Source organism: Vidua macroura, chromosome 1 (genome assembly GCF_024509145.1).
Source record: "Vidua macroura isolate BioBank_ID:100142 chromosome 1, ASM2450914v1, whole genome shotgun sequence".
In the NCBI taxonomy this organism is placed as follows: domain Eukaryota; kingdom Metazoa; phylum Chordata; class Aves; order Passeriformes; family Viduidae; genus Vidua; species Vidua macroura.
This window is the reverse complement of record NC_071571.1, coordinates 106,658,363-106,684,970: the sequence shown is the minus strand read 5'-3', so window position 1 is coordinate 106,684,970 and position 26,608 is coordinate 106,658,363. Positions and strand designations below refer to the sequence as shown.

The following is a 26,608-nucleotide window of genomic DNA, read 5'->3' as shown; positions in this document are numbered from 1 at the left end:
CCAGAACACAGCACAGGATTGCGCCCATATAGTTCTGGAATATCTGCAGTGAGGGTTCACCTAAGGACCACCGGCAGCCGGCTGCCCAGGGCCTGGCTTTTGAAGATCCGCAAGGATGGAGTCCACAGCAGTTCTAGGGGTGACCCTCCGTACCACCTGTCCCCCGCTGCCCGTGCCGTGCCAAGGCGGCGGGAGCCACCAGCGCTGAGGCGCCTCCGGGGAGCCAGGGCGGAAACACGGCAGCAACATCCCCCCTTAGCCCGGGGAGCCGGCGGGAAGGGGCGCTTTTCCCGCCGGGACGCTGCCCCGGGGCTCCGCGCACTTCCCGCCGGAACCGCCGGGCGGGGGCGGGCACACAAAGCCAGCGGCTCCCGGAAGGGGGATCCCGGGCTGTCCCACCCGCCCGCCCGCACCGGGGCCGAGCCGAACGCGCTGCCTCCCGCCCGCTCTCTCCTCTCCCGCTTTTTCCTTCACCAGGGCAACGAGGCTGGTGGAGGGTCTGGAGCGCATATCCCATGAGGAACGGCTGAGGGGGCCGGGGGTGTTTAGCCTGGAGAAAAGGAGGCTCAGGGGTGACCTTATCGCTCTCTACAACCACCTGAAAGGAGGGTGTAACCAGCTGGGGTCGGCCTCTTCTCCCAAACAACAATCAACAGGACCAGAGAACACAGCCTTAAGCTGCGCCAGGGGAGGATTAGATTGGACATTAGGAAGAGTTTCTTCACAGAAAGGGCGATTAGACGCTGAATAGACTGCCCAGGGAGGTGGCAGAGCCACGGTCCCTGCAGGTATTTAAGGAAAGATTGGATGTGGCACTCAGTGCCCTGGTCTAGTTGACGCGGTGGTGTTCGGTCACAGGTTGGCTTGGATGGTCTCAGAGGTCTTTTCCAACCTCACTGATTCGGTTACTGTGATTCCTTCCCAGGCGCGCGCCCCCTGCCGCCATCCCGTCCCCGTCCGCACCGGAGCCGTTCCCCCCGCGCATGCGCCCCGCGCCCCGGCCCGACTGTTCAAACAGGAAGGCGGACATGTTGGTGGATCTCGCAGGTTCCCTTGCAGCCGCCGGACCTCACGCTCTCCCCTCCCCTTAAGCCACCTCCTTCCTTCCTTCCCTCTCACGCCGCAACCTCGGATCGGTCCTGAGGCGGTTCGGGCTGCCGTCTCGTCCGTGAGGCGGAGGAGCAAAGAGGGAGGGGCTGAACCGGCGTTGGTAGCGGCGGGAGGCAGCGAGGAGGAGAGAGAGGAAGAAAGATGCTGCTGCGGCCGTTCCGCCGGTGAGGTTACTCGTCCGCCGCCCGCGGGGGCACTCGCCCGGTGCCTTCCTCTCTTCCTCGCCCGGTGCCCACGGACGGAGCGACCCCACGGCACTGAGACACGCCGTCGAGAGGATTCCTCTAAGTTTTATTGTTTTATTTTTCCATCCATTTTTGCCCTGTTGGTGTGGCTGCAGGCTTTTGTCTTTTTTTCTTTCTTTTTTTTTTTTTTTTCGCCTCTTCTGTTGTTTCTTCTGGTTCACCGGAAAGAAAGCCGCGCTCCGGAACCTGGCACCGACCCGCCGGCGCTGCAGCAGCGGGGCGAGGAGGAGGGACCGCTACGCTGGAGCCCAGGACGGCTTCCCCGGCTGGAAAAATGGGAATGCTGAGACGGTGGGGCCCGAGCAGAGGAGGGAGGGAGAGGAAACCTGCTGCTGCGGAGCTGTGAGCATCCCGGGAAGCTGCGTGAGTGCCTGGAGGAGCGGGGAGAGAAGCAGCCTCGTCCCCCGCCTGCTGCGGGCTCCCCTTGGATTCTCTGCCCCCTTGACGGGGACTTGCCCCAGAGACTTTTGTGATTGAAGGGATCTCGCAGGAGGCGCTTCCTCAGCCTGGTACAGGCTGTAGTTTCTCTTTTGTGCTCGCCTGTTCCTGTTTTTTCTGTTTTTTTGGTTTTGTTGGTTTTTGTTTTTTTTTACTTTATAATTTTTTTTAACCTTAACTTTGCTCTGGAATAAGGGAAACTTTTTAACTCCGGAAACATGTCGACAGGAGAAAGTTTTGAGTCTCGGTTTGAGAAAATCGACGTGACTTTGAAGGACCCCAAATCCGAAGTGAACGTGGACTGTTTGCTGGTGAGTACGGAGCGCCGATGGGCCCCCGGTCTCGTCTCCCCGAATTCCTTACCCTGTGGGACCGAATCTCGCACTCCTGGCTGAGTCACTGCTCTGCTCCGTGCTGGTGTTTTGTTTACCCAGAGTTGGGCTGAGGGTGCGTGAGTGTGCCCGTGTGCCGGGACAGCGGCTCATGCCAAGGAGGCGCCTGCCCAGCCCTGCCTCACACTTGTCATCTCCCGCTCCGAGCGCTGCTCTGTGCCTCGCCGGCTGTCACTGGGGCGGTGGAGCCTTTCCACAAAGGCGGAATTCGTGATTGCCGTTCTTCTGTGTGAGCACAGGACGTCAAATAGCTTTGATACCAGTTCTCTCTCCAACAACTTTTTTAAAGACTGAGGTCCTCTTATGCTGTGGCTTAAGCACTGCAGTGCTGACAGTCTCATACAACACGATTAATAAGCCCTTACAGGTGGGGGCAGGTGTTTAAATGCATTTAAAGTGGTGGTTGTGCTAGGCCTGCTCGCACCTAATAGCTGGATCTCACCAGTGCTGTCAGTGTTATAACTGCATCATAGGAAAGCAAGCCATAACACTTCCTGATGTAAAACCAACCAACGTCATTTGGTAGCTGATTGACAGAATTGGATGATCTTTTAGTTCTCATTTAGTTCACTTAGTACCTCAGTAAACTGCATGCCAAATACAGCCAATTTGTTTGGGATGCATCTGAGTCCTTCGATATGTCTAGAGATATCCTTAAATAGTACCAAAGTGTAATTTGTGCTTTCACACTGAAGTAGAGGGCTTATTTTCTTTGGAGCAAGTGATGGAAGTTCTTTAGTGTATTTATTTCCCTGGCTTTCTGTTGTCACAGAGAGGAACAAAGAAATTGGATTTGTTCCCCGTATGAACTCTGACATTTGGGAAGGGAAGGGAGGTGTGGGGGTGGAGATAGCTCTTAATAGTCATTCTTCATTTTCTGCTGCATGGTTCTTGGCAGAAAGCTTGCTTGAGCATCAGGCGGTGAATAGATTAAAAGAATAATGCAAGAATCTGTACAAGTTCACAATATTATCTACTCTCTTTAACTTATTACAGGTTTATGAGCTTCTGAAGTGTTGGCAGGTCAAACTTACATCCCTAGATAAAAGCAGAGCCGTGTGGATGCTGCTGTCACAAAGGAAAATAGCACTGCATCTTCTAGTTAATTTGCTTCTCTTGATCTGCTTTACCTATCTGTCATCTTAGAACCATAGCTAATGAGAAGACCTCTGGTTCTTAGAATATAGTGTGTCAATTTTGATACCTCGAGACTAATCAGACGTTTTTACAGCCAAGTTCTATTTATAGGTGTCAAGAGTATAAAGTCATCTAGGAGTCCAGAGTTTACATTAACCATGGCTCAGTTTGCTGGTATGTGCTGAACTGCTGGCTGTTCTATAGGGACCTTCCTACAGTGGTAGGAAGGAATTGGCAGGTATCAGACATGCAGTTGGTAGTATCTTTAACCGTATTCCTTAATCTTATAATCAGTTTAAGGATTTGCCCCATTTCAGTTATCTTAATTGTGATTAGGAGCTTAAGCTGTAGTCAGTTTGGGAATGAACTTGCTGGGATGCTTCCTGTCATGCTTGCTGAAAATTTTAGAACATGTGTTTGCATTACAGATTTTAAGGTCCTTTGAAGTGACAGTTGTTTAGGAATTTTCTTTTAAACTATTACCAATTAAAAAAGAAAATGCTGCTTCTGAGGAAATCACTTGGTAAGCTAACTTCGTATGTGTTTGGTCAATATATCAGTCTTAATTGCTGGCTGGACATATACTTTAGTTCACGCATTCTTGGGGTCTTTTCTATAGAAGAATTTACGTATCCTAACATTTTCTAAACGGCTTAAATATTTTACACCAGTTCTTAATGTGATGATTCACCCTACAAACATAATTCTTGGCCCAAAGCACTATTTATTTATCAAATCCATTAAAATGTGTATGGATATGCTTTTAAGGAAGAAATGTTTAGGTGTAGGTGTAATTGATCTGCATTTGAATACCTTCTGAAATGAGCTCCCCATTCTCCTCCCTGCAGGTCTCAGTTAAAGAGGGAAATTTGACAGACTTTAGATGTGGTACACTTAACAAGAAAGTTAAATCATATTTTTCTGATTACATACAAAAATTCTTTCTAGTAAAACTTTAAAACTCTAAAATATTTTTTTACCTTTGATTAAGGTTGACGTTCCTTATAACTGCTTTGACTTTTCCTAAGCAAAGGTGGTAGCTAACTGTGCGTATCTGAGCAGAAATACAGGAATAGCAGATACACTGGCACTTCAGCATCTGATATTCTGTATGTGTAGGTTTAAAATGCTGGGGATCATTTAGGTTCAGGGAACATTTTTTTTGGCTGTATGATGAAAAGTCTCAGCAATGCTCTTGGCTTCTCTTAGGATGGTTTTATCCTCTAACTTGGCTTCATTTTTCTTCTGCTCTTATTTTTCTTCCCTGTCAGTTTGTAGCCTTTGTAGACAAACAGGCAAGACATGGAATAACCTTTAAATCAGCTTTGTAGCCATTTTGGGCTTTGTAACTGTCATAAGCTGCGTTCTGTATGCTAGAAAGATTCTAAATTTATATGTGAAGTAGTATGAGAACTCTAAGAAAAGAAGATGGGGGTGGAGCCTGATACAAAGGAAGATGTTACCGTTTCAGGAAGGTGTGGGAGAAGGGTGCTGACAACAGAGCCGAGCAGGCGGAAAAGGCGCTCTGAGGGCCTTGTAACTTCAATTCACATGCTGCAGGAAGGAAATTCATAAAGCTGAAGTGCAGGAGAGAGATGTGTTTATTTTTCCTCTTTTTTTTGCTACGTAACTGTAATAAAAAACAGAGTAAGAAAATGAATTTAAGTTGCAACTGTCTGTAACAAAATTTGTTTCTTTGGGGCTTCCATGCACTTGATTTAGTACTAGACAGGGGAATCATAGATAAGCTGTCTTTTTTTGATGAGGCATGAGGAGGCTTAAGCCTGAGTTAAGTGTAGACAATGTGTCACAGCATCATATAATACATTTTTTCAAAATATTTGGTACTAGGAGTCCTACAGTCCCCAAAAGATGTGATAAGACTGAAGGCTGTGTTAGAGAGGTGGTCACTCTGTGGGGTGTGCAGTGGTCAGATCCTGGTAATTTCCATAGGGGTATTGAGGAGGCCCAAAGGCAGTGTAAGTGTCTAACTGTTAACTTGAGCTAAGTGAGCTTAAACACTGAAAAGCAGTGTTCAGTTAGTATGGTTCTACAACAATTTTTGGAATTAACCCATATTTTAGTAAATTCTCGGGGTGTAGGGGCTTCCAGTTTGTGGGGAGTTGGGAGTTAAGGGATGTAGCAAGTGTATAGATGTGGGACATTTTGACTTGGAATTGCATATGGTTTTGATTCTGAAATAACTAGTAACTTTTCATGAAAGTGTATTTTGGTGCTCTCTCTGTTCAGGTAGGAACTCATGAAGAGTGTTTTCATGGTTTAAACAGGCATTTGAGTTATTATATATATTCTCTTTATATATATATAACAATATAATTTTAAAATTATCCAGGTACTTAGTCAATTACTTCCATAGTTGATTTTAGAAATGTCACATTTTTGGTGGTCTTAATTATCAAAGACGTCAAATATTTCATTTATTGAGCAGTTTGTCTTCAAAATAACTGACAGCAGTAAACACTGTAAATCAAAGCATATCACAAACTTATTTTATCGACTCTGAAGAGATTTCCATTTTTGTTGCACCAGAAATGTGTAGCTACAGAGCTTGATTCACCTGTTTTTCCTAGGTTGGTTTCATCAACTAGATTAATTCATGTTCATCTGTCTTGCATAGGAAAATGCAAGATGATCTTCTCATCTTTGATATTTAGAGTTCTATATATATCTCTGTTACTAGACATATTTCCCTTTTGTTAAATGTGTTAGAAAGCACTTCTGAAGACTTTGTGATTAGGGATTTCGATAATAAAATTTTAAAAAGCAATAAATAAAAAGTAAATAACTGTAAGTACCTTTACTCTAGAGGTATCTATCCAAATAGCCGTTGAAATCATGTTGACTGAAATCACACTAATTCTGCTCTTAAAGTCTGAGTGATTAAATGCTAGAAAAATTAGGTATCTGAGAAGCTTCCTTGATTGTTAATGAAGCTTCTTGTATGTGTATATATATATATATATATATATAGTCAAGAATCAGAACTTCATGAACACTTTGTCAGCAGATTGTCAGCTTCGGAATTCTTTAAGTTGTCTGAAGATGGTCCAAAGTAAGTGAAAGTGTTGTGGCTGACAAAATCTCCTTGGACATGTTTCTACCATTCTTTAGGTCCAAGTGGAAGGTCTGCAGTTGTATTGGGGCAATCAGCAGCATCACTACAGACTGGGTGTTGAATGGTTTGAGAGCAACCCTGTGGAGAAGGATTTGGGGGGGTTTATCTGAATTTCTGGCTCATCTGTCATAAAATGACCATTTTGACAGGGGCTGTTAGTGTCAGGGCAAGGGCTTTAAATTGAAACAAGTGTAGATTTAGATTGGACATGAGGAAGAAGTTTTTTACTGGGAGGGTGGTGAGGCACTAGAACAGCTTGCCTAGAGAAGTTGTGGATACACCATCCATGGAAGTGTTCAAGGCTAGATTGGATGGGGCTTTGAGCAACCTGATCTAGGGGAAGGTGTCCTTGCCCATGGCAGGGGTTTGGTACTAGATGACCCTTAAAGGTCTCTTCTAACCCACACCATTCTGTGATTTGGTAGTTAGATTCAAAATAAGACTTCCGGCTGACCTAGAAATACAGTTCCATGTCTTCAAGTTACCATATCTGAACTTTATATGCAAAAATAATTAATGTTAATTATTACCATTAATTATTAATGTAAACGTTAGTTAACATTAATAATAATGTTATGTAATGTTAATGTTATCTACTCATCACTACAGATTATGAAATATATTAAGATTTATGTTAAGTCAATGATAAAATATATCTTTATGTTAGTCAAAGGTAAAATGCAACTCTAAGTTGGCTTTGAGAATACAGTAACTTGATGGTTTCTTATTTCAGCTTGCATCTCTTAAGAATTTTTTCGTATTACATTAGCCATTAGAAATTTAACAGTAGAGATGTGGAACTGTCGAAATGTTAGCATTTGTTTCATGGTGTATGGTAGGTTTTACAGAAGAATTAATAGTTCACTTAGCCAATTCTTCTGCTTATAAAACTAGAGACTGTATAGGAATATAATTATTTATTTTTCCTATAAAAAGTTTTAATGAGGAATGATAACAGAAAGTTGATGTTAAGACACGTTTCAATAGGAGGAATAAAACACCCAACTAAGCTATAAATGCTCTTACAAAGTAAAAATATTTGTAAACAATGTCCTTTTCCCTGGCAACTACAGAGTGGGTTTTTTTTGTTGCTTGAGGGAAGGAAGAGGGAAACACCTGGAATTTGTTTTTTGAACAAATTGAAAATCAACCTGTTGGTCTGTAAATCTTTGACTTTGAGGACAGTGATAGCTTCAGGAGCCACTCATTGAGAACTTAAATACTGAGAAGCCATGTGAGCATATGATGTTGGTAGCCTCACAGTTGCTGTTAACAGAATTTCCTAGGTCATACTTTAGTATTATATAGAAATAAAAAGCTTTTTAAGGTCTCTTACCAAAGAACACTGCGATTTTTGTCTTGATACAGGATGTTTATCTTGAATTTAAGAGGTCCCAAACCATGTAATTAAAGTAGTTTTTGGTGGATGTTGCTTGATTTTATTTATCAAAACTCCTTTGTTATCACAAAATTGCAGTTCCAAATAGAAATATTGAAAAACCAAACTTATTTATCTGAGAAAAAAATTGGAGAATGGTTAAAAACTTTTCTGTCTTTACCTTAATTTGTCCAGTCATTCCATCAGCAATGAAGCCAGAAGGATGATGAGACAATACTGGTAAAACTGCAGGCACTATGCAGGCAACACCCAGTTATAGCTCAGTTAAAGCAAATGCAAATAACACCATCTTTTAGCTTCCTTAGCAATCTGCTGAAATTAACATGCGAATTAATACCAAGGCACACAGCATGGACAGCAAACAGGTGGAGCAGGGAGCCACGTGCAGCAGGAAAACTGTGACGCTGGAACACTGGCATTGGAACAGGCTCCCCAGGGCAGCGATGGAGTCCCCATCCCTGGAAGGGATGTGTAGAGGTGGCACATGGGGACACGGTTTAACGATTGTTCTTGGCAGTGCTGGGGAAATGGTTGGACTTGATGATCTTACAGGTCTTTTCCAGCCTAAATGATTCTGTGAACAGTGATTGAACAAGCGCTGAAACAGGATCTTTGAGAAGAAGAAAAGTGGTTTGGAGCTTCTCTTGCCCATGTTGTTTTGCTGTGCTGAGGTGATTGGATTGCCTGTACTGAGGTCTCCAGTCTGCATGGTAGAGATGTCTCTGTAGTGTGCTCAGCTTCAGCAGGGTGTAAGGTGCTGTGGTGCATCTTCAGTTACAGCTGTCTGGAGGCTGTCTAGACGAGCAGGAGCTGCTGGGCTGGGTTAGCTGCCCATGTTGCTACGGGAGAACCGGCACAGGATCCGCACCAGCTTCTGACTGGAGCAGGGGTCAAAGTCTATTCTGATACTCAAAATCTTGTAAAGGATTGGCTTTCATTAGCTGAAAGGTTGCCACTCCCTGTCAATATTTATACAATAAAAACTGTCACGGGGACAGTATGTAAGATCTCTTTATTAGTAGGTCCTGTTTGAAATTCAGCTGCAGATTTCTTTATTTTAGCTTCTCTTATGTTTCTTATATGCATTTATTTTTCTATTTCTTTAATAGAGCTCAGAAATATGTAAAGGTTTGCTTGCTTTTTGTCAGTTGCATGATCTGAGATGATGCAAAGACCTAATGCTTGGAAACCTCAGTAGGAAACACTGCACACACAAAGGCTTTAGTTTGGACTCTAGGTTGGAACTACCTAAAAGTGTTTCTAGCTCGAGTGTGTCTGGGCTGTGGAGCTTATAATTGAACTGGAAACACATGTGGAACATGTCCTTGTTTTTTCTTACAGGTCTTTGTCAGTCATAATAGTCACTTAGAAAAAATCCTCAAATTCTAATAGTTATGTAAAGATTGACTAATTGTGTCTTTATATTTTTCTCTAACATAGTAGAAAACAGCGTAGTACTTAATACATCTGAATATAGTGCAGCAGTAAGTGCTAAGGTATGAATATATTGAGGAAAACTTGGTGTGAGATACCTACATAGAAAATGCATTAATAGAAGATGGCTGTTTTCCTGTGTAGTCAGTGACTTGACTGCTATTAAAATACTGTTTCTGTGGAGGCTGAGCTTAATTTTTAAAAATAAATAACAGCCAAAAAAACCCCTGACTGCACAAAACTAAGTATGTCATCTGGAATGTGCTTTTTGAAGAAGAGGAAGCCAGAAGCTTGCCTTGACATCTGGAAATTTCAGCTAGGAAATTTTTTCCTGTTTTGTGGTTGGAGATGTTACATTTTTCAGCAGATGGTTAGTAAAACTTGTATTATAGCCATAGTGGTTATTTCCAGTGGGAAAGTGTGAACGAACAATGGTTTGGGCATTCATCTCTAGCTTGCTGCTGTTTGATCATTTGTTTCTTTTTTCTAAATCAGTTACTTTGGATGGTGATTTGGAATTCTGCCTTCTTAATTTTTATTACCATGTATTGTGGGAAAGTAATATGTTGTTGAGTACAAATGATGGTTTTTTTCACAGAATGATTGAGGCTGGAAAGAACCTCTGGGCGTCCCTCATCCCCCTGCTCTGATAGAGTGGCCTAGACCAGGTTGCCCAGGAAGACTTTTGACAACTGCATTGTCCTTCCTTGTCCTAACTACAGCTTCTCTGGGCAACCTGTAGTTTTCCACTTCTCAGAAGAATACTTTCTCTGTTGAAACTTCACACAGCGGAAAATAAAATTCACCAAAACTAAATAGAAAAGTCATCAGTACTCATTTGGCATTTATTTGCAGAGTTCTGGCCTTCTTGTTCAGTAAATCTGTTTCTAGGCCAAATAATTTTTTGAAAGGTATCTGCCACAGAAGACCAGAAGAACTTTCTGTGTGGAGGCATTTGTAGATTCAGATATTTTAAGCATAAAGATTTGTACCTGGCATCAGTTGCTGTGAATTCATAAGCTCATATTTTAGTTTGTGAATGTAGGATTTTCCTATTGGAGCTAAAAAGAGAGTGATTGCCTTGCAGTGATCTCCAGTTTGCACTCCACAAGTGCCACTTCAGTTTTTCTTGATTATGTAGCCTTGTGTTTTCTTTATCTGTATACACAGGTCGTTTTCCTCTTGACAGGCAGTGAGGGACGCTGGGTAGGACTTCCTTATTGTTCTGGAAGTGTGAAAGACTTTTTGATACTGATATGACAGGAACCTGTGCCTGAGAGACTGGAGAAGAGGAGAGACTGCCTGTGGAGTTTTTGGGCAGAATCTTCAGAGGAGAGACTTCAGCTTCAAACTTTGACTTCAGAGAAGCTGAAGTGTAAGGTGTCAGTAGAACAAGCACCATCTTGGTGTTGAATGAGATTTGGAAGCTCGTTTGGCTACAAGTACGCAAGTGACTCTGTTAAGTAGATAAGAGGGGAGGAAACCTCTCCAGCCAGGAGCTAACCATGTAGGAGTGGATGGGGAAGATCCTTCAGGGAGGAGTGAGGTGAGGGTAGGACAGGAGGAGTGAGTGTGCACTGGTTGTACTTGGCTTGTGCTTCCTGCAGATGCAAGGTTGTGTGAATAATACTAGGCAGGACATGAAGCTGTGGTTGAAAATAGAGGTAATACTCATGCCTCACAACTTTGTGTTGATACTCTGCACTGTTGTCAGTGTTAGAGGTGGAATCATAGAATTCCCTTCTTTGTTATAAAATCTGATTATACAAATGTATTTTTATACTAATCTCTTCTTAGAAGGTAGCTTTGATTGTAGGCATGCGAAGAATCCTGTTGGTATTGAGCTGAGAGAATTTATTCTCCACTTTTAAAGAGGGAAGGTGGTTCTGCCACTTCAGTGAGGGTTTGTTTATTGCTCTAATACATCTTCTGTGGGTAGCTGTCCTCCTCCTTCAACTTAAATCATTGCTAAGTTCATTGGCAATTAAACAAACAATTGTTGGCATAACGATGATACATTTTTTGGTGGTCCTGGGACTATTCAAACCTGCTGTTACATGATATATATCCTCTTTTGTGGAAGTTTGAGGCTGAAAGTGGTGCCAGCCAAGCAGTAGACTCACTAGGCATTGAAGTTTTTGCTCTGCTGGTATTGGCAGCAATCACCATGGCTTTTGAAAGAGGGGCTGTTGTTGCCAGCACTTGTGGAGCAAAGATGGTGGCATAAACAAACAAAAAAAAAAGCCCATGAAGACCTGTGAGTGAAAGCTGAACTATTGATGGGATTGTGTGTTTTATTGTGTTGCTTTTTGTTTGAGCAGTGGGTTTGTTTGTTGGTTGGTTGTTTTGGTTATTTTTTTTCCCCAATACACTGAATTTATAATTGGACATGTCATTAATGAGCTAGGCTTTCTCTGTAGTGAATAAATCAGTAGGTTTCCTGGAAGAGCTTTTGTCTTCTGTATTTTACTGAAATGCCCATGGCTATTTTTAGCCTTTCTCATACTCCACAGACTGTTTTGTGCGCATGGGTTTTGGAAGTAGCATGACCTTAAAGTGTTTGCAGATAGTTTTCACTTGCAAAATCAGCTCGTCAGAGAAATCATTAGGGCTAGTCACAATGTGGTTCTGAGTCAAGCTATGAAGACTCTTGGTAGGAAAACCATATTTAGGAGAATTCTGGGTTGTTTGTCTAAAGAAAAAGTTGTAACACAAAGAAGGTCTTGTGTCACGTAACTTGCAAACTTCAGAGCTGTTTATTGATTCTGTATGGCAAACTGGATTGGAGTAAGGAAAGGACTAAAAGTCTCTCTTGCTCTTGTTCTTGAGGAGTGTAAGGTCAGAAGAATCTTTGAAGTGTTTTCCTTTTGTTTCTTTTCTATCCTCAAATGCCTTCCGACATTGATAGGAAAGCTTTTGTCCATAACACTATTATCATTAATAGTTTGGACTTGGGATTTAAGCAGATAGCATTTAGAGGTAAAATTGGGGTGTTAGATGCTGGTGCTGCAGGAGCTGCTTTGAGTCTGGCACTGCAGTGACTGTAGACAATTCCTCTGTGGCTTCCTGCCTTCTGGACAGTTGAGTTTTGGTTGGCATCAGGGAATAGTTAGGGTAGTTGCATTGTTCTTTTCTTTGGTCATCTCCTCTTTGAGCTCCTGGCAAAGAACGGAGTCAGATTAACTCCGCCTTCATATAAAGAATAGTTTCTGTCCTAGTTCTTCCCAAGAAGGGTCTGAGAACCATGAATTCTAGTGGAGAGAAAAAGGGATTTTTTTTTTCTTTTGATATACCCTGTTTCATTGCATTTTGACAAATTCATAGATATGGTCAGGAATAAAAAAAAAGGTTGATCAAAATAATTTATTTGCAGGTTGGGAAGTTTCTTTCAAAGTTTCTGATGCCTTGTAAGTAGAAGCTTAATTTTTCAGTGGAAGATTCAGCCAGAATAGGCAGCTGAAGGTTTTCATTCCAATCTGGCTATCTTGTGAGAGGTTGACTAACTCTACCAATGCAGGACATCTTTTGCTTTCTTTCTTGTATATTTCAGCATAAAAAAACTTACCTTACAGTGATGCTGCATTACTCATATTTTGTGGGAGGAAATAACAGTGTTCAGCAAAGATGTATTGTTGAAACAAATTTAAATCCTAAGCTTTTTTCTGATAATGATAATTCCACTTATAGGCCCTTACATGTAATTTAAGAACAAGTCTTCTGAGCTGATGGGTTAGCAAAAGTGGAAAAAAAAAAAGGGTAATGAATTTTTGAAGAATTACTTTAAAAAGTAATATGATATTTTTACAAAATAAGTTGGTTTTTTTTTCAGAGGAGTTGAAATCAACATAACCTCTTTCATAACAATGGAAAAAGACACAATCTTTAACGAGTAACTTAGAGCTAAAGGTTATACTTAAGATTAGATAATTCTCTGTAGATCTTGCTTTCCTTGAATTTCGTCATGATAAATGAATGTCTTTCAGATATAATGAAGTGCAACTCACAGAAATGAGCTGGTTTATTTGTTAAGCTCCCTTTCTACATCCAGAAGAAGGTATAAACAGTGTTAACCGTAGGAGCATTTGATGAAGATGGGCAAGATAACAGTGTCCTCATCTCTGCAAAATACAAAAATCACCTAATTTTTAAATCCAGAAGGGTGGTGTCTGTTGTCATGATTTTATGTTCTTCAGTCTTCATATAATTTCTGTTTCACTTCTGCAGTAAAAGTAAAACCCATAATCGTGTTCTAACATGTAAAGGAGAAACAACTAATGGAGCAGTCAACAAAAATTTTGTCAGTAATGCCAGTCCTGTCAATTTATAGTCTCAAGTTAATTCTTAAACTTGTGCAATGGGTATTTGCCTACCATAAATTACTTAATTCTTGACAGTTATAAAAAATAACTTTATCCTTTTGACGTTGAGGTTGTGAAAAGTCAGTTATTTAATTTAAATACTTCCTCTTGTTTGAGTACCAGTATCTCTTGAAAAGATAGGATGTGAAATGAAAATTGGTGTGCCATGTTATCCTCTTGCCTTAGTAAATAAAATATCAACAAATAGAGGCATCTGTGCAATATCCTTGATACTGTGATATATCTTTCTTTGCTTTTGAATGTTTTAAGCTGCAGAACACAACAAATTACATTTATGCTGTGACAGGGTAGGGTACAAGAACAAAAAAACGCCCTTTTGTGGGGAAGGAAGTCTTGTCTGTCTGAAAGGTAATTACACAAGTATGAGGTTTGAAAAACAGACAGAGAAATTAGTAAGATGATAATTAAAGATGATTTTGGTGTTGGAATTGTTTGTTTGGCCTAATGGGCTTTAAGTTAGAGTTTCCTGATTTCTTCAGTCTTTTTGTGAGACTGTTTTGTATTTCTGTTTCCTGCATCTAAAATAAGGAAGTACTTCCCCCATCCCCCACAATTTGTGGTTTTGATGGCATGGTGGCAAGTTACATTTTGTACTTCTTTTAATGAGTAGGGAAATTTCACTGGTAGTACCATTAGGTATTTGAAAAGCAGACATCAAGCTACAAGGACATGTGTCAAACATGAATGGCCAACAAAAACTTCCACAGCAAGACTTAAAGTCAAAAGGCAGGTGTCAGTCTCTTTAACATTGTATATTCATTGGTATGTTGCAAACTGCTTTTCTAATAAAATCTGTTGCTTTCAAATTTTTAAATTATTTTCCTAGAATCACAAAAATACAAAGTTGGACCCACAAGGATCATCCTGATCTTGAATATTTTACAAACCCCAAGGATCACACCATGTGCCTCAGGGTGTTGTTGGAATGCTTCTTGAACTCTGTCAGGGTTGGTAGTGTGGCCAGTTCCCTGGGGAGCCTGTTCTAGTGCCTAACCACCCTCTGGGTGAAGAGCCTTTTCCTAATATTGGACATAAAACTTCCCCTGACGTAGCTTCATGCCATTCGCTTGGGTCCTGTCACTGATCACCAGAGAGAAATCAGTGTCTGCCCCTGCACTTCCTCTCATGAGGATGTTACAGGCTGCAGTGAGGTCTGCCCTCTGTCTCATCTTCTCCAGGCTGAACAAGCCAAGTGATCTCAGCCACTCCTTGTAAAGTTCTGAACCACCTCTGTGGCCCTCCTTTGGACACTCTCTAAAAGCTTTGTATCTTTCTAATTTTGTGGCACCCAAAACTGCCCCTAGCACTCAAGCAGAGGCTGCCCCAGTGCAGAACAGAGCAGGACAATCCCCTCCCTTGCCAGGCTGGTGATGCCCCAGAACATGCTTGGCCTCCTGGCTGCCAGGGCACTGCTGACTCCGATTCAACTTGCCATCGACTAGGACCCCCAGGTCCCTTCCCACTGCTCTGCTTTCCAGCATCTTGTTCTGGTTTTGTGTACATCCAGGGTCGCCCATCCCAGCTGCAGAATCCAGCACTTCTCTTTTGTTTATGGTTTGTGGTTGCCCAGCCCTCAAATTTGTTCATGTGTCTCTGCAGGGCCTCCCTCCCTTGGAGGGAGTCCGCAGGTCCTCCCAATTTAGTATCACTGGCAAAATTACGTAGTATTCCTTCCAGTCATGCATCCAAGTAGTTTTTGAAGATGTTGATGAGCATAAGGCCCTGTGGAGGGATAGAGCCCTGCAGAACCCTGCTGGTGTCAGGTCGGCAGTCTGATGTCACCCCATTCGCTACAACTCTTTGTGCCTGACCCGTGAGCCAGTTGCTTGTCCATCCTCTGGTGTGTTTATCCAGCTGAATGCTGGACATTGATCTGGTAGGACACTGTGAGACAGTACTGAAAGCTTTACTGAAATCCCAAAAGATTAGGTCAGCTGGCTTCCCTTGATACCTTGGGTGGGTTACCTTGTCATAAGAGGGAATTAAGTTTATCGAGCAGAACTTTCCCCTCATGAGCCCATACTGATTGTGACTGATGACCGCATTGTCCTTCAGGTGTTTTTCAATACCTCCCCAAATAAGCTTCTCTATAGTAGTCGTTGAAGTGACATTGACAGGCCTGTAGTTTCCAGGGTCACCCTTCTTAAACTGGGATGATGTTTACCAGCTTCCAGTCAGCTGGAATCTCTCTAGATTCCCAAAATCATTAAAAAATCATTGAGAGGGATATCCTTTTGAGTTAGAGCTGTATTTTTCTTAAGTTCCAGATGTTCCTACAGATAAGTAGAGAAAACTGATTTACATGGGCTTATGACTGCAAAATTCTGTTTTTAAGTAAGGAAAATTAGTTTCTCTGCATGCTAATGCTTATTAGTACATGAACCTAGAAATTACTGTGCTTCAATATAATAAGTAAAATTTTACAATATGTTAGCTTTTTTAGTAGCATGTTCATTATGTTCATCACTCTCTTTGCATTGAACTTGTGGTAGGGAATTACTGTATTTTTCGGGGGAAAATAGTATACAAAGAGGAGCTTAATGAAATTTGATGCTTTCAATGGAAAAATGTCAGTACTGGCTGTTTGAACTGTGTTCTGCATGTATATGAAGCTGTTAAAATGAAGATACATGCATTTTAAGTTGCACTTAAAGTGTGGTGTCCAATGCTCAACTGATAATGCTCAGTAGTATAACAGGAGACTCTTCCTGTTTTTCATAGTTTCCAGTGGTGTAATCACTGGAAGAAAGGGGGGAGATCACTAAAATGTTCCATTGACCTAATCAGTTTGAGGGTTGTAATAAATAAAGTTTATTAATTCTCTGAAATAATTATCCTTCTTGTTAGCCTTACATACTGAGTAGGTAGTGATTTTGAACTTTAATGAATTAATATACTACTATTGCTTGCTTTTTAAATCTGAAGGTGTGCTTAACAGAATTCCAGGAAAGCCTTTCTTTGAAAAGCTTCATTAATCACTCAACATCATAGTTAAATAAATGAATTGGATAAAAAGAAATTTTTAGTACCTTCACAGACTTTTATATATGTATATACACACTATACGTGATGAAAAATAGGAAATCATGACATTCATTTTCCTTTTAAAAAAATATGCAAATTCAAAAAAATCTACAAATTCAGTTGAAGTACTCTAAGCTTCAGGAAAAATTGGTAGGAGTTTTTGCTTTCAATACTGTGCAGTTATAATTTTCTACTCTAGATTTTGTTAGAAGGAAACTGTGATGAAAATATTTCGTTATACTGAATGGTGGCACCAAAATTGCGCAAGGAATAATCTACCTAAAGTTTGCTAATATAGAATTGAATTAATTTTGGTGAGACATCGAATACGTACTATTTAAAAAATATATCAGAACTTGTGGTGGTCAGTGGGTTGTACTCAGGCTTGCAGCCTGCCACAAGTGGAGTCTTCTGGGGTGGATGCTGGGCCTAATGCTCTCCAGTGTCTTCCTGCATGACCTGGATGGTGGCATTGAAAGTACCCTCAGTAAATTTGCTGATGATGCTGAACTGAGTAGTGAGGAGACCTTTTAGAAGGAAGAGACATTTTATGGAGAGATCTGGAAGGGCTGGAAGAGTGGGCAAACAAGAACAGTATGAAGTTTAACAAAGTCAAGGGCAGTGTTTTACATCTGGGATGACACAACCAAAGAGCCTGGTACAGGCTGGGATCTGTGATGTTGGAAGTAGCCTTGCTGACCTGGGGACCCTGTTGGACAATGAGGTGGACATGAGTCAGCAGAGCATGGCTGCAGCAACAAAGGCAAATTGGTTCCTAGGCTGCATCTACAGAGGGGTCAGTAGCAGAGTTGGAGATGTGATCATTCCACTCAGTGCTAGTAAGGCCACATCTGTAGGGAGGTGTTGTTCTTGTTCCTGCAATTCAAGGAGAGCTCTAAAGGAGGGTCACAAAGGTGATCAAAGGGCTGGAGAACTTGATTTGTGAGGGAAAAGTGAAGGTGCTTCCCTGGAGAAGGGTTGGGGAACCTCATCATGGTGTGCCAGTACTAAAAGGACAGCTACAAAGAAGATTAAAGCTGTCTTTTCAGGAGGAGAAAACAAGGGCCAGCATATACACATTGCATTGGGAGAGGTTTATGTGCAAAAGAAATTTTTTACTGCGACAGTAGTCAGTCATTGGAGCAATGTCCTCAGGGATGTGGTAGAGTCCCCATTGGTGGTGGTTTTCAAGACTCAGCAGGATGCTGGGCAATCTCATCAAGGCTCTCTTTTGCTTGAACAGTTGGACAGGGTGAACTTTTGAGGTAGTACCAAATCTAGACTGTTCTGTGATGCTCCGTCTTTGGAGAAAGCATCTCTACGGTTTCACTGGTTGGTTTTCCCTTTGCTTTTTCCTAGCTTTGTTTCAGAGCCTCAGTGAAGCTCTTAAATCAGTGCAACAACATGTTTGCAGCAGTGCTAGTTAAGCAGAAAGTAATGGTGCGTGCTATATGTACAAATTGTTTCCTCAGCTATCAAAGTCCCATTTTCTGAGGTGACAATTTATAGGATATGATATCTGTGCTGAGCACCACGATGTTAATTTCTCTTTTAACAGCAGATCTGGTCTCATGAGAGTGAAAGAGACTTAAAGAGAAATACCTTTAAAGGTAGTGGCCTGAAGACATGGAAGAAACTCAACCACAGAATACATGCATAACAAATCTAGTTTCTAAGTGGACAAAAATATAAACCGCTGTTATTTCCTTAAATATTTTTCATTCTAAACAGCAATAGTATCTGAATTTTAAAAAGAAAGCAGCAGGAAAAGCAGTTCCATGTAGTTAATTTTTATCTCTTTGTGACATACTCTAGAAGTTAAGATGAACTCTGTCAGGAAGGAAGGAAAGAATACTCTGAGAATGTAAACCAGCAAGTTCAAATGATCCATTTGGATTGGAAAGGTACCTCTGCTCAGCTAAGAGAAAATTGCAAAATAATCAGGAGCTAGTAGGAATTTTGTCTTATGATGGTTTCAGGTGAGAAATTGCTTCAGTTTTGTCTTACGATGTTTCAGGTGAGATTAGTATATGTGTCCAAATTAAGAATTAGCATAGAATGAAGTTTTCAGTAAATGGGATGGGATTCTTCTTTGTGAGTATGGAAGTAATACAGGTAATTTGGATATGAAAAGTTGTTACCATATACAGTCAGATATAGCTAAGCAACATTTAACTTTTACTTGATGAAGATAATGTAGTTTATTTGGGCATAAAATCAAGGCTGTAAGTACACTTTCAAAAATAACTGAAGTAGTTGGTTGAATCTGTATTTCTGATGGAGCCCTAAGACTTATAAAGAAAAAAAATCGTCTGAACTATGCTCTTAATTTCAAGTGTATTTTATTTCTCATCTGATTATTTTTCTCATCTGATTATTTTTCTGTAACAAAACTTAGACGTGCAAGAGGTTAGTTTTAGAATTCCACTTGTACTGGTAATGAGACTGGTATTAGAAGGTTCTGTAGCAACAATCCTCAGGCCAGTCCATCAAGAGAGAGGCCACAATCTTTCTACAGCAGCCTCTTGTCTCTGTTTTGTAAGCCAGCATCCAATACAGCTACTACGCTCATGCTACATTTGGTAGCTGTAGTATTTAGCCACGGGCCTTTTAGAATTTACTTCCCTCTTATGTTTTGTGTGTGGGGCAGGAGGACAGCTACCATGTCCTCCTGTATGAGCCATACTGTGATCCACTAATGAAGGTGTATTAGATGAAATAAGAAGGCATTGGAAGAACTCAGTGGGAAGAGCAAATCAAATTTCAGCTATTGCTATTGTCTTTTCCCAGTGGCAATTATGTCAGGCCATTGGCATTCCACATGCACTTTTAAAGAAATTAGATGCTCCAACATCTGTATGGCCAAACAGGCAAATTCAGTCACTGTTATTGTGGTATTGCAAGGCAAAGAGGTTAAATCAGGATGTCTTTTAGTCATCCCTTTACCATCAGGTTCCTATTATGTTTCTGCTAGTTCACAATAATTCAGTATGTTGGTAGTTGACTCTTGATAAGAACAGAAATCTAAGCCACATTGGCCTTTTAAGACACTCAAAGGTATGCTTCTCCCTTTTTACAGAAAATAGCATATTTATTTTGAGGATTGACGGGGAATGTAAGCTGTATTATCCTGATTTTGGTTTTGTAATTTTTAAGATCAAACTGCTTGTAATTAAAAAATTTTAAAAACTTGGTACTGAAAAGTCAAAATATGTTGTTGGCATGCTCATGACATTGAGCGACATTGGAGAGCGTTTGGAAACACAGCAAGTCAGGCTGTAGGATACTCAGATGATTTTCTGCTGTTAAGATTAACTTCTGTGTAGAAAAAGTATGTGAGAATTTAGAACAATTCCACTCAGCTTTTCTTCTGAATTTTCTTGTCTTCTGGACAGCCATGGATTTTTATATTGGCTTTCAGAAAGAATAGCTTATCTATTCATAGATTGGTTTTCTGCTGTTTTCTTAATTCTTTACAGCAACATATACAAAAAGAGGTATTATCTTTAAGAAGTATTATCTCAGTGTTCTTATTTATAAAAGTTGGCTTTTAACTGAATCTGTTGAACTGGGCTAAGTGTCATCTTCAGAGAATAAGCAGATTAATAGGTTTTTCAATGAGGTAAGGTTAAATAAATTGGAAATTTGTCATGTTGTAGTTCAGTAGGTAAAGGGTCAAAATTATAAGAAATGACTGGTTTTCATATTTGTCCCTTAATTCTATATTGGAAGGAAAGAAAGAGAGCTCTAAACATGTGAATGTGACATGATCTTACAGTTGATCTCCAGCAGTTCAGAAAAGAGGAGATTCGGTTCTTTTCTGTTTTCTGCAAGTAACACATTTACCATGACTGAGGCAAGTAATGGGGATTTTGAACGTGCTTTACGTGACAGTATTAGATGAAATGCTGCATTGCTTGGCTTCTCTGAAGACTGCCCTAAGCATATAGAGCTTTGCTTCATGAACTACTCGTAATTTTGTAAATGCAAAGAACTTTGTGTGTCTGTTGAAGTATTGGTACTTCTTATTTCTCTTGCCAAGCAAACAGTTTGTAAAATGTGAATATTAATGAAAGTGGTAGGTCACTTTAAAAAAAAAAAAAAAATTGAAATGCTTGGTTGTTCATGAACTACTCGTTGCTTCATGAACTACTCGTAATTTTGTAAATGCAAAGAACTTTGTGTGTCTATTGAAGTATTGGTACTTCTTATTTCTCTTGCCAAGCAAACAGTTTGTAAAATGTGAATATTAATGAAAGTGGTAGGTCACTTTAAAAAAAAAAAAAAAATTGAAATACTTGGTTGTTATGGGTTTTGTAAATCTCTGTATAGAGGATGTATGCATACACAAACTTCCTGGTCTTAGACCTTTTCTAATGTCAGATGGTTGGGTATTTCCTTTTCTAAGTCAAATTGTTTATCTGTAGTTAATGCCAGTGCATTAACATTGTAGTAACATTGTCCATGCCAGTGCATTTTGTTTGAATATCACAAAAGATATAACTGCCTTCTTCATTTCCTTTTGAAGTCTCTGAGGCTAGATGTGTTCATTTATAAAATGACCATGATTGGTAACAAGCATCTGTTTCCAAAATTACTGTTTCCATCCATGTTTTACGTAGTTCTTCAAAAATTGGCTCCATGATCCAGCAGTCTTCTGGAAAGTGCAAGATATCTGAGAAAAGTGTGACTCTAAATTCTTGAAGTGATATTGTTGCTCTTTAATTACATTCCAGCGTATCTCATGTTGATATTTTGTAGTATTTAGAAATTGGAAACCTGCTTTCCTCAGTGTTTTACAAACACAGAATTTATATGAATGGGAAGTAGCAGATACTGCCTGACCTCATTTGACATAGCTTTTGAATTACTTGTTTTTTTAATATTTTTATACACACATACAATGTATCTCTAGTCTCTTAGTTCCTGTAGATTTCCAAGAAAGTGCTTTTTTAATAACTTCCTTAAGAAATTAGATACTGGAAAAGTTATCTCGTAAAGCAAATGCTGGGGTAAAAATCATATAGAATTTGGATGGAAGTAAAAAGTTGCCTTTCATTCCCTTTTGATTTATTTTGTAAAAACCACATTTTTATCAGTTTTGCTCTCTGCTTAATGAGAAACTAAATGACAGCTACTCAAAATGGTCAGTGGGATGGAGGAACAGAAAATATCACGTTAGTGTGCTCTGATTTGTCTCGTGGCAGTATTTTATGGTGTGACAAAAATATTGCCTGCCCTCATCTCCTGTAGAGATTAAGTTAATCAGCCCAGGCTCAGTCTTGCTCCCTTGTAAGGACAGGCAAGAGAGACTTTGACAAGATTCCATGGTTGTGGCAATGGTCCAGACAGCCCTGGCTCTCTTTCCTCTTGGGTTAAGATTTGTTTTCTCCCATGTTCTTAATTCAAAAGAAAATCATGCCTTTGGAGTACATGTATCAGTCTGTTGTATCCTGTTTGGGTCGGGGGGTGGTTTTCTCAGGTTCTGGAGTGCTATGGAGGAGAATGGTATTAGGGAGGAGTTGACTTACTCTTTTGATGTAGCTGGAGAAGTTGGTAGAAGAGTTGCTTTTACAATTATTTCTTAGTATTTTAGTATTTTTCATCCTTATGATTGCAGTATATGAGCTTGGTGAAAGTACACAGTGTTGTTGAAGTTGAATACCAGTTTTATGAAGTTCTGCTCTCTGTGTCTCATGCTTTAGCAAGTGCATTAGGAATGCATTTGTCATGCTTGAGCAATGGAAATGTTGGGAAAAAACTTCTTTCTTGGTGTATGGAGTCAGTGGCTCTAGTTTCCCTCAAACTTTAGTCTCAAAGCTTGAAAAGGAACAAAGAAAAACTTACTTGCATGTCCATAACTATCTTGTAAGTGTGATAAATCACATCATCTTTGGACTTCGTTGAAACTGAAAATGTCGGATCCTCTAATGGATTTCTAACACTTCCTCTTCTCCTCTTGAAATTTTGTACTTGAAAATCCTAGATAAACCAGCTTATATTGTTGCAGTATGACATATGGTAAAATCCTTACTGATTATAATGAGAGAGACTTGCAGTTTGTAGAAAGCCACCCTTAAGTTTCCATGGACAGCTTTGGTTCAGTTCTGTCATTTCAGTACTGGAATGTGGAACCATGCTTTCATGTAGATTTTTGGTTTTATAGTTAGAACTTTCTTTTTTCACATGCAGTCCAAAACGTTCAGGATTTTAGTCATGATTCTGCTGTGGTGTCAGAAAGGGTAAAAAGAGTACTTAGAGATTTGGTTTAAATCAGAGAACTGTAGAATGGTTTGGGTTGGAAGGGACCTTAAAGATCATCTAGTTCCAACCCCCCTGCTATGGACAGCCACTTTCCACTAGAACAGGTTGCTCAAAGCCCTGTCCAGCTTGGCTTGAAGACTTTCAGAGATGGGACATCCACAACTTCTCTGAAAGCATCTATTGGGGAGAATCTTTTTACCTGAAAGTAGTCACTATTAGTGACTTGAATATATACTTAAACATCCAGTATTAATTAAAATGGTGTCATTCGTGGCATTGTCTGTATATGCTACCATTTTGCCTTCAGGTGGGTTTTGAAAGAGAGCTTGTCTCTTCGCACTTAAAAATTGCTTAAAGGTAATGGGTAAAACATGTTTTTTTAGATTTATACATTTAATTCATTGGGTTCTGAACTCTGGAAACAATCTGTTAGCAGAACTGTTTTGTTCTACATTAACAGTGAAAATCTCCCAAAAAGGCGGAAAACTTGCTGTTTTGTTCCTGTTAGTTACAAAATCCTGTTAATTCTGATGAGTCAAAGTGGTTGGAAATAGAAAAAACTTGTCTATATCTAAAATAATTCTCATGGAATTTTATAACCTTTTTAAAAAATAACATTATTTGAAAGTCATTTTTGTGAGTGTATTCATCATGGAAAAAAGAAAAAATATAAAAGTACATTTGATTTCTGCATACAGACATCTTTTTTATTGAAACTGAAGTTTTTCTTTTAATCAATGCACAAAAAAGTCTATGGGCTTCACTAGAGTTTGCGATACAAAACTGCCTAGCGATGCACAAATTCTTAAATAGTGCTAAGTTCTTGTTTAGTTGCATATTTCAAATATCTGCTTGACGTGTGATTGCTTGTGCTGGAATGTTTATTGCAGAAATGTAGTGAGAGCTCTGACAGGAGATTGCGCAATCGAAGAAGCTTCTCAGAGTTGATTCCTTGCTTCAGTTGTGCTCAACTTCCCATATTTTTCATTTTGCAGACTAGTTAGCATGTGACCCTAAAGGAAGGCATATTGCTTTACAAATTACTATTTCAGTTTCTAGAGAGTTTTTTTAGTATAATTCTTTTATAATCTTCTTTTTGGGACTTCTCTCATGGCTATTTGCCTCTAACTGTAGAAGTGTTTTGACTTGTAGAGTTTTAGGGAAGAATTTTGGTGATGGGCAAGGGGCAATTTTGTGCAGTGTTTCCAGACTGCTAGAAAAATTATGATGTTCCCAGTCTTTCTTGAAAAGTTATTCAATTAATTGTCTGTGCTCTGTTTAAAAAATTAAGTACTTTTGTTTTCAGCGTCTGTTTCCAGACCCTGGATTATTTTTCTGTGGTGTGGATTTTATTACTGCCAGAGGGTTTTTTTTTTCCTTGATACACCTTCTTAGAGTCTTTTTGTAAAGCATAATTATTGAGCTAATATAATCTCCAGAAACAAAGTTGTCAAAGCTAAAGAGAGAACTTGCCTTTTATTGTTGTACAGTTTATTGTTTATATCTGTAGTTAGCACTTAGTTATGTTTGCAGCAAACATCATCCAGGTCAGGTGACAACAGGTTCAGTATGGCTGCTAAGGTATTGTTGCTTTACAGAAAAATTAGTATCCTTTCCAGTGAATATTGCATCCTTTGATGGTAATATTTTTTGTTTGTTTGTTTTTCATAGCAGAGGTATCACTTTTCAGGCAAAAGCGTGGTGTGAGAGCTAGAAGCAGCAATTTTAGCTATTTATGGGAGAACTCATGCTAGTTTTAGTGTAATGTAAAGCTGAGAGATCTAAAGTTGCTTTACGTATTTGACAACTTTTACAAGAACTAAAGCAATTTTATTGATGTTGTTTGCAATAATTCCAATGAACATGTTGGTGTCTTGCTAATTCACATCTTGCCCAAGTGACAAAGGCTTACTTTCTGAAGTCAGGTTTCACTTCATGGATACCTGCCTGAAAAAAAATCTGGAGGCAGGCAGCAATTTCCTAGGCAGCAGATGTGGAGGGGTTTCTGCTTCCTTTGGTAAATCCCACTATTTTTTAATGGAGTTGAGCAGTTTCTTTTCTTTTGTTGAAGTCTTTACTTGACTCCTTGCAGGTTGCTGCAAAAGAAGTCTTAGACTTTTGAGCTGGGACTGGACCAGTTTGTCTTCATTCTTTCCTATCTCTGATCTGTCTTTATACATTTTGTTGAAGGGAAGTTATGTACCAGTATTTGCATCCATAGTGTTAATTTTTATCCATGTTACTTTTGCTTTCTAATGAGCATTTCTTAGAGTGTTGACTTCCATTGATCTAAATTGGTAGTTTTGAGTGTTTGTGTTTCAAATGAAAAGGTTGGGACTCCCAAATCAGAACAGCAGATCTCTCTGCTGCCTGTGGAAGAATCTGACCTCACAGGATAACCAAGAAAGCTGTGGGGACCTCAAAGAGCGTTTGCTGATGTAATTTACAAGTGATGTTTGGCTAAAAAAAAAAAAAAAAAAGAAATAGTTATCTTATATCTTAGTTGAAGGAACAGGGCTTGCCTTATATTTTTGGTTAGTACCATAACTTTGAGAAGTGGAAAGGATGTGAAGTCACTTTTTTCCACCACGAGGTATTTCTGTGGATAGTGTGTCAGGTTGTCTGCTCATCTCCAGTTGCAGTTGTTACAGTAGCTGGGAACTCTAGACCTGTGAGGCATTTCATAATGCCAAGTGCTGCAGTGGCTGTGGAATGCTGCTTCCATGGTGATAAACATCAGTTCTCCTGACGAGGACTCCTACTTCTTCTAACACTATTTAAATATATATGTTTTAGGTGTACTTGTGTTAATCACATTTAATACAGTTTTCTTGAAAAGGATGGTTTTAACAAGCTGTACTTAAACTTTATTTAATTCTAGTGTTAGTCAAATGGGGTTTGATAAATCATTTAAAACTGAAGTAGGCTATTTTTGTATTTTCTACATATTAAAATATAAAGAATGTCTGTAGCCTTCCAGATAGTTCTACAACTGCATTGGTCTTTTTATGTAAAGTATTCTTTTCATGGTAGAATGCCACATTTGGTATAGAAGCTTTGAAGTTTGTAAAACTTGCCCACAGAGCATATTAACCAATGCAAGTTGGTTGCAAGTTGGAACCTTTTTTAAGGAAATTAAGCTGAAAGGATCCAGTGGTCTCACTTGCTGTGAAATGAATCAGTATAATTTGACTTAATGGCAATCAGCTTCTACTCCCATTTCACATCTTCCTGAACTATTTTCAAATTATATGGTACCTTTTTTCTGCCTAGATTTTACTGAAATACGTTCTTGGTGCCATATTGGTCTATGTTCTTCATCATCCTTGAAAACACTGCTCTCTCACCCGATGGTTGTTCCTAAAGATGTAATACTAAGTGGAACTAATTCTGATGACAAATTGAAATAATAAAGAAGTAATGTAATAAATTGAAGTTTGGATGTAAAGACTGTTGACCACAAGAAATTATGCTATTGTTGTAAAATTAATGTTGTAATATAGTGTTAGAATTTGGAGTGGAAAGAAACACCTGCTGAAATACATTTTCTGGAACGCATCTTCAAACAATGTCAGTTTTCCATAATTTTAGGCATAAGATCGTCTCACAAGTAGGTGTCATTCAGAACAGATCTAGTGATTCGAGATTTC

At 39.7% G+C, this 26,608-nt stretch overlaps 1 protein-coding gene across 2 annotated transcripts in view; it reads left to right on the top strand.

Annotated features, from left to right (window-relative positions):
- Positions 1 to 1,958: 1,958 nt before the first annotated feature.
- Positions 1,959 to 26,608, top strand: part of ROCK1 (Rho associated coiled-coil containing protein kinase 1) — an 83,221-nt gene continuing 58,571 nt past the window's right edge. Inside the window, exon 1 of one of the 2 annotated variants that reach the window (XM_053975956.1) lies at positions 1,959 to 2,104. In XM_053975956.1, the coding sequence (XP_053831931.1) occupies positions 2,012 to 2,104 (93 nt within the window). In that variant the 5' untranslated portion in view covers positions 1,959 to 2,011. Of the gene's footprint in view, positions 2,105 to 2,534; positions 2,553 to 26,608 lie in introns of those variants that run through there. The other variant, XM_053975965.1, reaches the window with a different exon arrangement.